The sequence below is a fragment of the Cricetulus griseus genome, chromosome 8, assembly GCF_003668045.3.
Source record: "Cricetulus griseus strain 17A/GY chromosome 8, alternate assembly CriGri-PICRH-1.0, whole genome shotgun sequence".
Lineage (NCBI taxonomy): Eukaryota > Metazoa > Chordata > Mammalia > Rodentia > Cricetidae > Cricetulus > Cricetulus griseus.
Window position 1 is genome coordinate 21,150,687 of NC_048601.1, and position 11,861 is coordinate 21,162,547.

General features: G+C 45.4%; 1 protein-coding gene across 2 annotated transcripts; it reads left to right on the forward strand.

The window, feature by feature from the left end:
- Positions 1-559: 559 nt before the first annotated feature.
- Positions 560-4,526, forward strand: LOC100765599 (tubulin alpha-3 chain). Of its 2 annotated transcripts, XM_027428320.2 has the most exons (4): positions 560-715; positions 988-1,136; positions 1,988-2,668; positions 4,144-4,526. In XM_027428320.2, the coding sequence occupies exons 1-4, from the start codon at positions 595-597 to the stop codon at positions 4,438-4,440; spliced, it is 1,248 nt and encodes a 415-aa protein (XP_027284121.1). In that variant the 5' UTR covers positions 560-594; the 3' UTR covers positions 4,441-4,526. The 2 variants fall into 2 exon arrangements, with proteins under 2 accessions (XP_027284121.1, XP_027284120.2); XM_027428319.2 differs by lacking the exon at positions 988-1,136 and having other exon boundaries at positions 583-715.
- Positions 4,527-11,861: the final 7,335 nt, after the last annotated feature.

Consider the following 11,861-nt stretch of genomic DNA (forward strand, 5'->3'; position numbering starts at 1 on the left):
GTAAGTTTAGAGCAGACCAAGCTGTCTGATCTCTGCATGCATACATGTCTTGGGATAGAGCTGGACTTGAATTCTCCTTTATCTTTCTTTCTGGGTACTGGGATTATAGGCCTGTATTACTTCGTGGAAGTCAATTTTTGAGGGTGGTTTCTTTTGCATGTTTTTGTAATTTTTATTTTATTTGCATTGGTGTTGTGCCTCCATTTTTGTCTGTGTGAGAGTGTCAGATCTTGGAGTTATAGACAGACACTTGTTAGCTGTCATGTGGGTGCTCAGAATTGAACCCAGGTCCTCTGGTAGAGCAGTCAGTGCTCTTAACTGCTAAGCCATTTCTCCAGCCCCCAGCAGTCAGTTCTAATAGAGATAAAAGGAATGCCTGAGCTTTGTTGTGAATAAGGTTTGAAAATAGAGACTGTGGCACTACACAAAATTATGTTGGTATGTTATACAGTTTCAGTTGAATGACTGCCATGTGTCTGTTCTGGATTCCAGCGTGAGTGTATCTCTATCCACGTGGGGCAGGCCGGTGTCCAGATTGGCAATGCCTGCTGGGAACTGTACTGCCTTGAACATGGTATTCAGCCTGATGGTCAGATGCCAAGTGACAAAACCATTGGTGGCGGGGATGACTCATTCAACACATTCTTCAGTGAAACTGGAGCTGGCAAGCATGTGCCTAGAGCAGTGTTTGTGGACCTGGAGCCCACTGTGGTCGGTAGGTGCCTGGGCCCTGGGTGGAGGCTTTCCTGGGAGAGTGGCAGTGTCTGAAGAAAAGCCCACTGACATCTCTGCAGAGTAAACAGGCTATACAGATGTGTGCTTGTGACTTTGTTAGGTGAGGCAGTGAAAGGGTCATGTGTGGTGTATATGTACCCATGGTGGTTTGTGTGTGTACAGACAATTCTTAGGAGCTGCTCTTGGCCCACACACAAAGTGGAATTGAATGTCCTTTGCCCAAAAGACTCACGGTATGTATGGTCTCTCTAGATGAAGTACGCACTGGAACCTACAGGCAACTTTTCCACCCAGAGCAGCTGATCACTGGGAAGGAAGATGCAGCCAATAATTATGCCAGAGGTCATTATACCATTGGCAAGGAGATTGTCGACCTGGTCCTGGACCGAATTCGAAAACTAGTAAGAGGCTTTATATGGTGGTTGCCCTGGTCCAGAGAGTCAGCATTGATGGTGGTGGTGTCATTGTCTTAATTAGGGTTACTATTGCTGTGATAAAACACCATGACCAATGCATCTTGGGAAAGAAAGGTTTTTATTTGCACTTCCATATTACTGTTTACCAAAGGAAGGCGGGCAGGAACCCAGAGGCAGGAACTGATGCAGAGTCTGTGGAGGGGTACTGGCTTGTTCAGCTGGCTTTTTTTTTTTTTTTTTCCCTGAGACAGGGTTTCTCTGTGTGGCTTTGGAGCCTATCCTGGCACTCGCTCTGGAGACCAGCCTGGCCTCAAACTCAGAGATCTGCCTGCCTCTGCCTCCTGAGTGCTGGGATTAAAAGTGTGCACCACCAACACCTGGCTTCTCAGCCTGCTTTTTTTTTTATATAAACCCCAGAACCACCAGCCAGGGATGACAACACCCACAATGATCTGGGCCCTCCCTAATCAATCACTAATTAAGAAAATGTCCTGAAGGCTTGCCTGCAGCCTGGTCTTATGGAGATATTTTCTCAATTGAGGCTCCCTCCTTTCAGATGGCTTTTTTTTTTTTTTTTTTTTTACATAAAACTATGCAGCCCAGACATTTTTGACAAATGTGTTAGAATCAGGAATCTTTCATGAGTTTATCCAATACCTTACTACACAGCCTTTGCTTAGGTGCATCTGCAGGTCTTCATTATGTTCAAAGTGCAGTGTGTGTGCTGTAGACAGCCTGATTTGATTCTGTTTGCAGAAGTGGCGGTCTCGAGTGTGGGGCTTGAGGTTGGGGTGTGGTTCTGTAGGCACTGGCTTACGTACTCTGGTTCACAACAGGCAGATCTGTGCACAGGACTGCAGGGCTTCCTCATCTTCCACAGCTTTGGAGGTGGCACAGGATCTGGGTTCGCATCTCTGCTGATGGAACGGCTTTCAGTGGACTATGGCAAGAAGTCCAAGCTGGAGTTTGCCATTTACCCAGCCCCCCAGGTTTCCACAGCTGTTGTGGAGCCCTACAACTCCATCCTGACCACGCACACAACACTGGAACACTCTGACTGTGCTTTCATGGTGGACAACGAAGCCATCTATGACATCTGTCGTCGCAACCTGGATATTGAGCGCCCCACCTACACAAACCTCAATCGTCTGATCGGGCAGATCGTGTCATCAATCACTGCCTCCCTGAGGTTTGATGGGGCCCTGAATGTGGACTTAACGGAATTCCAGACCAACCTGGTGCCATACCCTCGCATCCACTTCCCACTGGCCACCTACGCCCCAGTCATCTCAGCTGAGAAGGCATACCATGAGCAGCTGTCAGTGGCAGAGATCACCAATGCCTGCTTCGAGCCAGCCAACCAAATGGTCAAGTGTGACCCTCGCCATGGCAAATACATGGCCTGCTGCATGTTGTACCGGGGGGATGTGGTCCCAAAAGATGTCAACGCGGCTATTGCTACCATCAAGACCAAGCGCACTATCCAATTTGTGGATTGGTGCCCAACTGGATTTAAGGTAGGATTAGGTACTGTGCCAGTTAAATCTGTCAGCAAGCAACAGCTCCTTTCTCAAGGCCATAGCTTTGGGCAAGAATCCCCCTTGCCATGTCAGACTCCTCAAAAGGCATGTCTAGTAAGTAGTTAAGTTGCTAAGTGATGTAACACTTTTCCAAATGATACTGGGAACCCTTTTTCTTACAATCACCAATTACCAATCTTACTTATTTTTTGTTCGGTTTTGGTTTGGGTGGGTTGGTTTTCCGAAGCAGAGTTTCTCTGTGTAACCCTGGCTGTCCTGAAACTTACTCTGGACCAGGCTGGTCTCAAACTCACAGAGATCTGCTTGCCTCTGCCTCCCAAGTTCTGGGGTTAAAGGCGTTCACCACCACCACCTGGCCCCAATCCTTATTTCTTTTTTTTTTTCCCAAACCTTATTTCTTAAACCATCAATTACCAAACCTTAAGCAGATAAACTTTTCTCAGTGAGACACTAAGAAGATGAGGAATCCGAGGGAGGGTGTCTATTGACAGGTGCTGGGAATGCTGTGCTTCACACCCAAGTGTCCACCCAGCTGAACCTGTGGTTCTGTAGTAATCAGCTGGCCTGTGGGGAAGTTTAAGTTAGGAGCTGGTTGTCCCCGCAGGAAGAGCGTTAACACCAGATGGACCTTCTTTGTCTCTTTGCCCTACGTTCCCTTTTGTCAGCATCAGTGTGGTTTATCACACATTTCTTTTACAATCATTACTGGGACTACACGTTTCCATGTTTAAAAATAGTGTTTTTAGCTGGATATCCATGGTGGCACATGCCTGTAATCCCATCACTAGAGTGAGTTCAGATCATCCTTGGCCACATAGTTTGCAGCCAGCTTGGGATTTTCAAGTAATTTTTAGAACCTTTGAAAAGATTCTAAAAAACCTATAGAACCTATTAAAAATGTAACAATATTTAAAAGGAAGGCTGAAATATTATTAACTTACATTTATATAATATTATTTAATAATTTTTAAATTCATTCATAGCCTGAAAGCTGAACTCCCTGTCCCCAAAGCTTTTTGTCCCTATAAAACAGGAGGCAGTCTACATATTCAAGATATATCTTGAACAGCCATCTGTTCATCGAGGTGTAAAAAGTTTACCACCTTAGTTCATTCCTAGGGTTGGTCATCCTTCCAAAGGGTCTCCTTGCTAGAGTTCATCACTACATAGGGTCTTCTATACACGAATAAAAATATTCAGTTGGTCTCCTTTTAACTAAGCATACAGTGTACATTCCATAGGGTTCTCATTCTTAGCCTTTGTTGCATTGTGTCTTGTTTCCATTTTGGCCATTAGTGGTTCATGTAAGTACTTTAAAGTCTTTATACATGTTGCTTTGTGTAGGTGATTATCCATTCCCCAAAGTATGGTATGAGTTTCTGATTTCTAGTGAACTCTCATATTTCTGAGGTTATTATAAACTTCACTGTATTTTTCTCCTTCTCTGACAGGTGGGTATTAACTACCAGCCCCCCACTGTGGTCCCTGGGGGAGACCTGGCCAAAGTGCAAAGGGCTGTGTGCATGCTGAGCAACACCACCGCCATCGCAGAGGCTTGGGCCCGCCTGGACCACAAGTTTGACCTCATGTATGCCAAGCGGGCCTTTGTACACTGGTACGTGGGAGAAGGCATGGAGGAGGGGGAGTTCTCAGAGGCCCGAGAGGACCTGGCTGCGCTGGAGAAGGATTATGAAGAGGTGGGCGTGGATTCCGTGGAAGCAGAGGCAGAAGAAGGGGAGGAGTATTGAGAATATGGGTCCGGCTGGCAGGCATCCATCTATATCCTCCCCACCATTGAAACTAAAGGATTTATTTACTTATTAAAAATTTTATAGCATTGTCTTCCCTGTGTGCTGTACTTTCTAACAAAATTCCTTTCTAGATGCCTGCCTTTCCCAAGTAAAATTCTCTGGGGAAAATATACCAGTTTCCCCTAAGAAATGATGTGTCTATCTGTTCAGTCTTAAGTTCTAACTAAGGACATTGGGATAAGGTGTTTTAAAGCACTGCTTCAGTGATACAGAAATGACCCTGTCTTGGGTTGCTGGGGAGGGGTCTCCCTGGGCCTCAGCTGTGTGTCGTGGGACTGTGGGAGCTCAGTGCCTGGTGCTTCCTTTCCACCTACATCATTAGCTTTCTTTCCCTGGTGTCACGTTGCTGTTGAAGGTAATCCAGAGCCAGCCACCATCACATGGTGTGTATTGTATGTCACACTCGATCAAGACCTTGTTCCTGGTACGGAATTAAGTGTTGAGCACTGGTCTTGGTAGGTTCTTTTATGCAAGAATCAAGAGTTTTCTTGGTGATGGCCCCATTTCAGTCAAGGGCTTTCCAGGACCATATGTCAGCATAGAAGGTTCTTGTACCACACCGCATAGACCCACACACAGTTGCTCCATCCTAGTCACCCAGTAGTTAAGCTTAGATGCATAAAGGAGCCACATACACGATGGTGTGAATCTTCCAGAATGACTGGTGCCTTCTAGAGGTCAAATTCTGTGAGAGGGTCCAGGTAGGCTCAAGTACAGCAGAAGAACCGATGTCTCCAGGTTTGGCTGATGCTGAGCAAACTGCTTTTCTTTCTACAGGCCTCAGTTTCTCCTTTCTCAAGCAGGTGGTGCCTATTTGAAAGGACTTCAGGAAGCCTGCCTTCCCTCTTCACCAGCACAGGTCTGTGCCTCTACAGTGTTCCCAAGAAAGACAAGCTAAGGTGTGCTCTTGGCTGCCTTGCTGTCAGAGGCCGGGGCTTGTGGGGCCTGGCTGCTAAGTGCCTCTACTTGTCAGCATTTTGAGAATTGCTTAAATAGGTGGGCACCGGAACAGGATGGCAGCGCTGATGAGGAAGCCCTTGAGCACCCAGTGTGAGCACAGGCTGCCATAAGAGCCAAGGGTGCCGCTGAGTGTGCTTCCCAGTTGACAGTAAAGCCCACTGCCTGTGAAAGCCTCTTGGTGAGGCAGGCAAGATATTCGGCACCCAGTTCTCCAAGTCAGAACTGTGTAAGACTGGCTTCCGGCACAAAGTAGCCCAGATCTGTAGCTTGGTGTTTGGGTCCAGTAAGAAAGTATGGCAAGGAGCTGGATGGTCTGCCGAGCCTGGCCTTATCTAGGTCCTGCTTCTTCCAAGTGCTGGGATTGCAGGTGTAAGCCACCCTGCCCATTCTAAACCTGACACTTCTCATAAACACAAGCTTTGTGGTTCATCCTTTATCACATCATGCATAATCTGGGCTTTGCTACCCTCTTCTACGTCCCTAGTTCTCACACCAGGCTGTTCAAAATTGCACATGGGTGAGTGTGCATGCATACACGCACACAACACACACAAAATGCTGTTTTCCACTTCTGGTTTTGCAGCTCTCAGGGAACGCCCAGCTCTGCCCACCTCTGCTCATACTCCGCTCAGATACTCTTATCTTCAGGGTAAACAGATGCACTTCCTCATTGAGTCTTTTACCCAGGATGAACAACCATCCCCTCTCCCCACTCAGCAGGGAAGCTCTTTAAGGGCCAGGTGTGCTGAGTAGATACCCATTTGGGATCCACCCCTCTCTTTCCCCTAGCCCATAGCACTGCTTTGCTCCATGGAGCCATGCGGTGGAACTGAGACAATGGGGCTTCCTTAGCCATGTCATCCAAAACAAGGAGACCCCTGACCCCCAGGTTATGTGCCCCGCCTTTTTCCCCTCTTCCCCCCTCCATTTATGTTTTACCTTATGTAATGAAAAGTATGAGGTTTTTACTTTTTCAGAAATAAGTTTGAGTTAGATAATCTATTTTAATTAACTATCCTCAGCCTGTTTCCTAAATTTTAATTAACAGTGATAATGTGGGAAATTACCAATACGGAGTCAGGTAGAAATACAAGGGTATTTAATAGGGAAAAACTTTACTTACAGAGTGACCTAGCCAGCTGGCACGGCAGTAGTCTGTACAGCAAGCTGAAAAGTGAAACTGAAAGTGAAACCCAGCCACCTGAACCTCTCACTGTACGTCACCCTGACCATGCCTTCGAAGACGTGGTCAGGCACACCTTTAGCCAGCCCCTAAGCAGGCATGGCTACAGGTTTCCCTACAATTCCCCTTTTAGTCTAAAAGAGGATTAAAACTTAACAATATAAAGTATCCAAAATTAACAATCATAAAGGTGAAATATAAGAAGATACAACAATCTGCTTATGTGGCCAACAAAACAGCAAGTTAGACAGGACTAGGAGTCAAAGAGGATGCTGGGAAATGTAGTAGAGAATTGGTTACTTCTGGCCCTAACTCAGGCGGCTGGCGTAGAGCGCCCACGTGGTGGTGGGGCTCAGGTGGCTTTGGTGGAAAGATTTATCGTGATAATTTTACAGTGATAATTTTGAAAATTAAAAAAAAATCACAGAACTGGAGAGATGGCTCAGGTTAAGAGCACTGATTGTTCTTTCAGAGGTCCTGAGTTCAATTCCCAGCAACCACATGGTGGCTCACAACCATCCGTTCTGAGATCTGGTGCCCTCCTCTGGCTTGCAGGGGTACATGCAGACTACTATATATAATAATCATTTTTTTTAAAAAATCTATCACAAGGTTAATATGAGGTTTAGGTGAGAAAATAACAAACAGGGATGAGTGTGGGGAGCCGAATTGATGGCAGGTTCCATGGTTAATGCTATGTATAGTCCCCATCCGTGTCCATTTTCCTCCACAAAAAGGGCTGTTACATCATCCCACATCCTGAAAATTAGAATATTTCAGGTCATGTCCATGGAGTGTTGTGGAATACTATTTGAGGACGTATCTATGCTGTGGAATGTTTATCTAATGATGCAAAGATGTGTTGCATTATTTTATGCTGCATTTGTTTAACTCCATGATGCTGTGTTACTTTGCCTGTCTAAAACACCTGATTGCTCTAATAAAGAGCTGAACAGCCAATAGCAAGACAGGGGAAAGGACAAGCAGGCCTGACAGGCAGACAGAATAAATAGAAGAAATTTGGTAAGAAAGTTTTGGGGAGCAAGAAGAGTGGAGGATGTGAGGGGCCAGCCACCCAGCTACACAGCAAGCCACAGAGTAAGAGGTGAAGAAAGGTATACAGAACAGAGAAAGATAAACACCCAGAGGTAAAAGGTAAATGGGATCATTTAAGTAAGGAAAGCTGGTTAGAAACAAGCCAAGCTAAGGCCGGCAAGTTAGACAGGACTAGGAGTCAAAGAGGATGCTGGGAAATGTAGTAGAGAATTGGTTACTTCTGGCCCTAACTCAGGCGGCTGGCGTAGAGCGCCCACGTGGTGGTGGGGCTCAGGTGGGGCTCAGGTGTAATTACTAATGTAATTACATTACATTAGTAAGTAATAATAAACCTCCATGTGTTTTGTTTGGGAGCTGGGTGGTCATCTCCTCCCCTCCCCCAGCAAAGACCAAAAGAGTAAAGAGTTAAAAAAAATGAACAATTACAACTTAGTTCAAAAAATAAATGAAAAATGATTATTTATAAACAGGGAGGCAGCCGCTGTCTTAGGAACAGGCTGAAAGTAATTAGAACAAAAATGGGGTCACAGCTCTAGCCACAGTCCACCAGGCTGGTGACTCTGTGGTGACAGGCTTCATGGCTTGGACCACACAGTCCACTGAGCTGGAGACTTCCGGGTGACCACAGCAGGAGGTGAGGTCTCATTGCATCCACAGCCAAAGAGCAGGGAGGATGACTGCGTGTGCTCAGCCCATCTTCTTTTTTAAAACTTTGCTTTTAAAGATTTAATCGTGTGTGTGTGTGTGTGTGTGTGTGTGTGTGTGTGCTTGCTTGCTTTGTGGGTACATGCATATGTATGGGTGCTCAAGGAAGCCAGAAGACATGAGAGCTTCCTGAGTTCAAGTTCCTAGTGCGTATAAGCTGCTTGGCATGAGCAGTGGGAATCAACCCCAGCTGCTGAAAGAGCAGCATGCACTCCTAACCACTGAGCCATCTTCCCAGCCCCTCACGTTACCTTTTTTATTCAGTTAGGGACCCCCCCCAGCCCCTAATGATACTCTCCCCATTTAAGGTGGATCTTTCCACCCTGTGTCGGTTTGAATAGGTATGGCCCCCATAGACTGATGTGTTTGAATTCTTGGCCCCTAGGGAGTGGAACTCTTAGTGAGTGTGGCCTTCTCAGAGGAAGTGTGTCACTGTGGAGGTGGGCTTTGGGGTCTTATATGCTATAACTAGGCTTAGTATGGCAGTCTCCTGCTGCGGCCTGTGGATCAAAATGTAGATCCCTCAGCTCCTTCTCCAGCAGCATGTCTGCCTGCATGCCGCCATGTTCCTCATTGCAGTGGACTAACCCTCTGAAACTGTAAGCCAGCCCCAGTTAAATGTTCCTTTGTAAGTGTTGCCATGTTCATGGTGTCTCTTCACAGCAATAAAACCCTAAGACATACTTCAACTAACCCATCTAGATATCCCTCACAGGTATGTCCAGATACTTGCTTCTAGTGATTACTACATTCAGTCAAGCTGATGAGATGACCCATCACAAAACCATTGACACACATGCTCAGCGTCAGTTAGAGAAAGGTCATTTCCATCAAAGTTTCCTTCACTAAAGGTGCCTTCAACAAACTTTGCATTTGGGTGCCTACACCTCTCATGGGGTTTAAATCAATGTGATTCTTTCCCAGTGTGACTGATTTTAACAGCAACGAAAGCGCACGCCCGGACATTCAGAGGCAAAAAGAACATTACTTCAGAATGTAATTATTGTTTCTATAGTCCTTAATTTAGCTAACAACAGTCCCTGTTATGAATACATTCTAGAGAGCTGGAGAGTTGCCTCAGCAGTTGAAAGCCCTTGTTGTTGTTACAGAGGACCCAGATTCAGTTCCCAGCACCTACATGGTGACTCAGGGGCACCCATAGCTCCGGTTCCAGGGGATCAAATGCTGCCTTCTGCCCTCCCCAGACACATGAAGCACATCCATCTATGTAGGCAAAATACACACACACACACACAAAAAAAAAAAAAAGAAAAACATTAAATAATTGTTTGAGGCAGGGTCTCACTATGTAGCTCTAACTGTCCTGGAACTCACTATGTAGATCAGGCTGTCCTCAAACTCACAGAGATCCTCCTGACTCTGCCTCCCAAGTGCTGGGATTAGAAATGTGTGCTACCAGGAGAGAGAAGGAGGGAAGGAGACTGGGGAAAAAATGTGTAGCTCAATAAAAAAAAGTTACCATACCTGGCAACATTAAGTAAATCTTTAAAAATGATTTTAATATAAAGAAAAGCCAGGATTCTTTAATTCTTTTAATTCTTTAATTTGTATTTTTTAAAAGACTTATTTATTTTATGCATGAGTGCTCTGTCTGCATATACACCTGCAGGCCAGAAGAGGGCATCCAATCTCACTATAGATTACTGAGTCACCATGTGGTTTCTGGGAATTGAGCTCAGGTCCTCTGGAAGAGCTGCCAGTGCTCTTAACTGCTGAGCCATCTCTCCAACCTGAATACTTGTATTTTTATACTACATTTCCATAAGACTTCATGTTTTACTAAAAAAGGGGGGAGTAAATTTAGCATATTATGTCCATCCTAGCTGCATGTCATTGAATAGACTAGTAAAGGCTGTTTGGAAGGGGTGGGATGTAGTTCAGCTGCTAGAGTTGCTTGTCTAAGACTCGATCCCCCGCACCACATAAACCAGGTGTGGTGATGCACACCTGTGATCCCAGAACTCAGTAGGTGGAGACAGAAAGATCCAGTTGGAGTCATCCTCAGCTTCATAGGAAGCCTGGGGCCAGCCTGGACTATCCAAATATATATATATATATATATATATATATATATATATATATATATATATATGTATATGGAAAGGTTTAGATGAATAAGGCAAAATCAGAATGAAAGAGGAATCACTGTACAGTGAGATCCTATAGACCCCCAACCATTACAGGTTATACTGCTGCTCGCTGTCCAGAGCTTGAGAGTAAGACCCTATTGCTGAAGATGCTATGTACACAAGTCACAGAACATGAAGCTATTAAGCTGTACTGACCTGGAAGTTTCACCCCTACTGGTAGCTTTCCTGATGTTGGGAGGAGCCATGCATGCTACCAGAGAAGAGGACTCGCTGATACTACCCAGCTGTGAAGCCTGCAAGCTACAATAATGCCTGGCCTGACAAGACATGCCCATGTAATAGCCGCATGAATGTGGGAGCAACCACTCACCTTTTTATTGGATTTAAGTCTTGTTGTATAAGATAAAACCCATACCTGGTATCATTTGTTGGGCTAAGAATCTATGGCTAGACAGGTCATAGGCTCCCAGAGAGTCTCCTGCTGTTCGTCTGCTAAATGGACACACTACTAAACTGACTGCTAATGACCTGTCATATACCCGTGTGTTGTTTACACTGTATGAAGGTATGTCACCGTGATTAGTTTAATAAAGAGCTTAATGGCCAATAGCTAGGCAGGAGAGAATAAGCAGGACTTGAGGGCAAAGAGAAAATTTCGGTTTAATCTAGGCACACAAGAGACACCAGCAAGACACTGAAGAAGTCAGACATACGGTACAGAGAAGTAACGGAGTCTTGTGGCAGAACATAAAAACAGGTTAATTTAAGTTATAAGAGCTAGCTGGGAAATAAACCTAAGCTAAGGCCAAGCTTTCATAATTAATAATAAGTCTCCATGTCATTATTTGTGAGCTGGTGGCCAAAGGAAATTCCAACTACACCCATAGGCCAATTCATCCCCCAGCTCTCATCCGAGAGGCTTCTGTTTGCTGTCAACGGTGATTCACACAGACCCACAATTGGTCAATGTGGTCTGCCCAGCCTGAAATAAAACATCTCTATTACCCCTCTCAAAAAGCTCAGGGGTGATTACAGAAGGGTGGAAAGACTAACAGCCCGAGGCAGTGAATAAATACAAGGAAGTGTCCTCTGAATACAACAGGACTGCCGAACATGAGAACTTACAGTGGATAGGACGGCATGGGTAAGCACCGTGTATGCTCAAGTCCCTTCATAGAGAGGAGAGCTGGACAGAAGTCTGACAATGGGTAGCTGCAGAGACGGGAAGTCAGCTTCCTTCAAGAGTGCTGCAACTTGTAAGCTGACCATCCTTCAATGGAAGGTCAGACATCATGAAAGTAGATAGGGCCCCACAAATTGGACTTGATGGGTGGGGGAGGGGT

What these genes read in the sequence shown, in the direction of transcription:
- LOC100765599 (XM_027428320.2), top strand. Translation starts at nt 595, where the DNA reads ATGCCAAGTGACAAAACCATTGGTGGCGGGGATGACTCATTCAACACA. An exon ending in TGGACCGAATTCGAAAACTA is followed by an intron (nt 1,137 to 1,987) that starts GTAAGAGGCTTT and finishes GGTTCACAACAG; the next exon opens with GCAGATCTGTGCACAGGACT. An exon ending in GGTGCCCAACTGGATTTAAG is followed by an intron (nt 2,669 to 4,143) that starts GTAGGATTAGGT and finishes CTTCTCTGACAG; the next exon opens with GTGGGTATTAACTACCAGCC.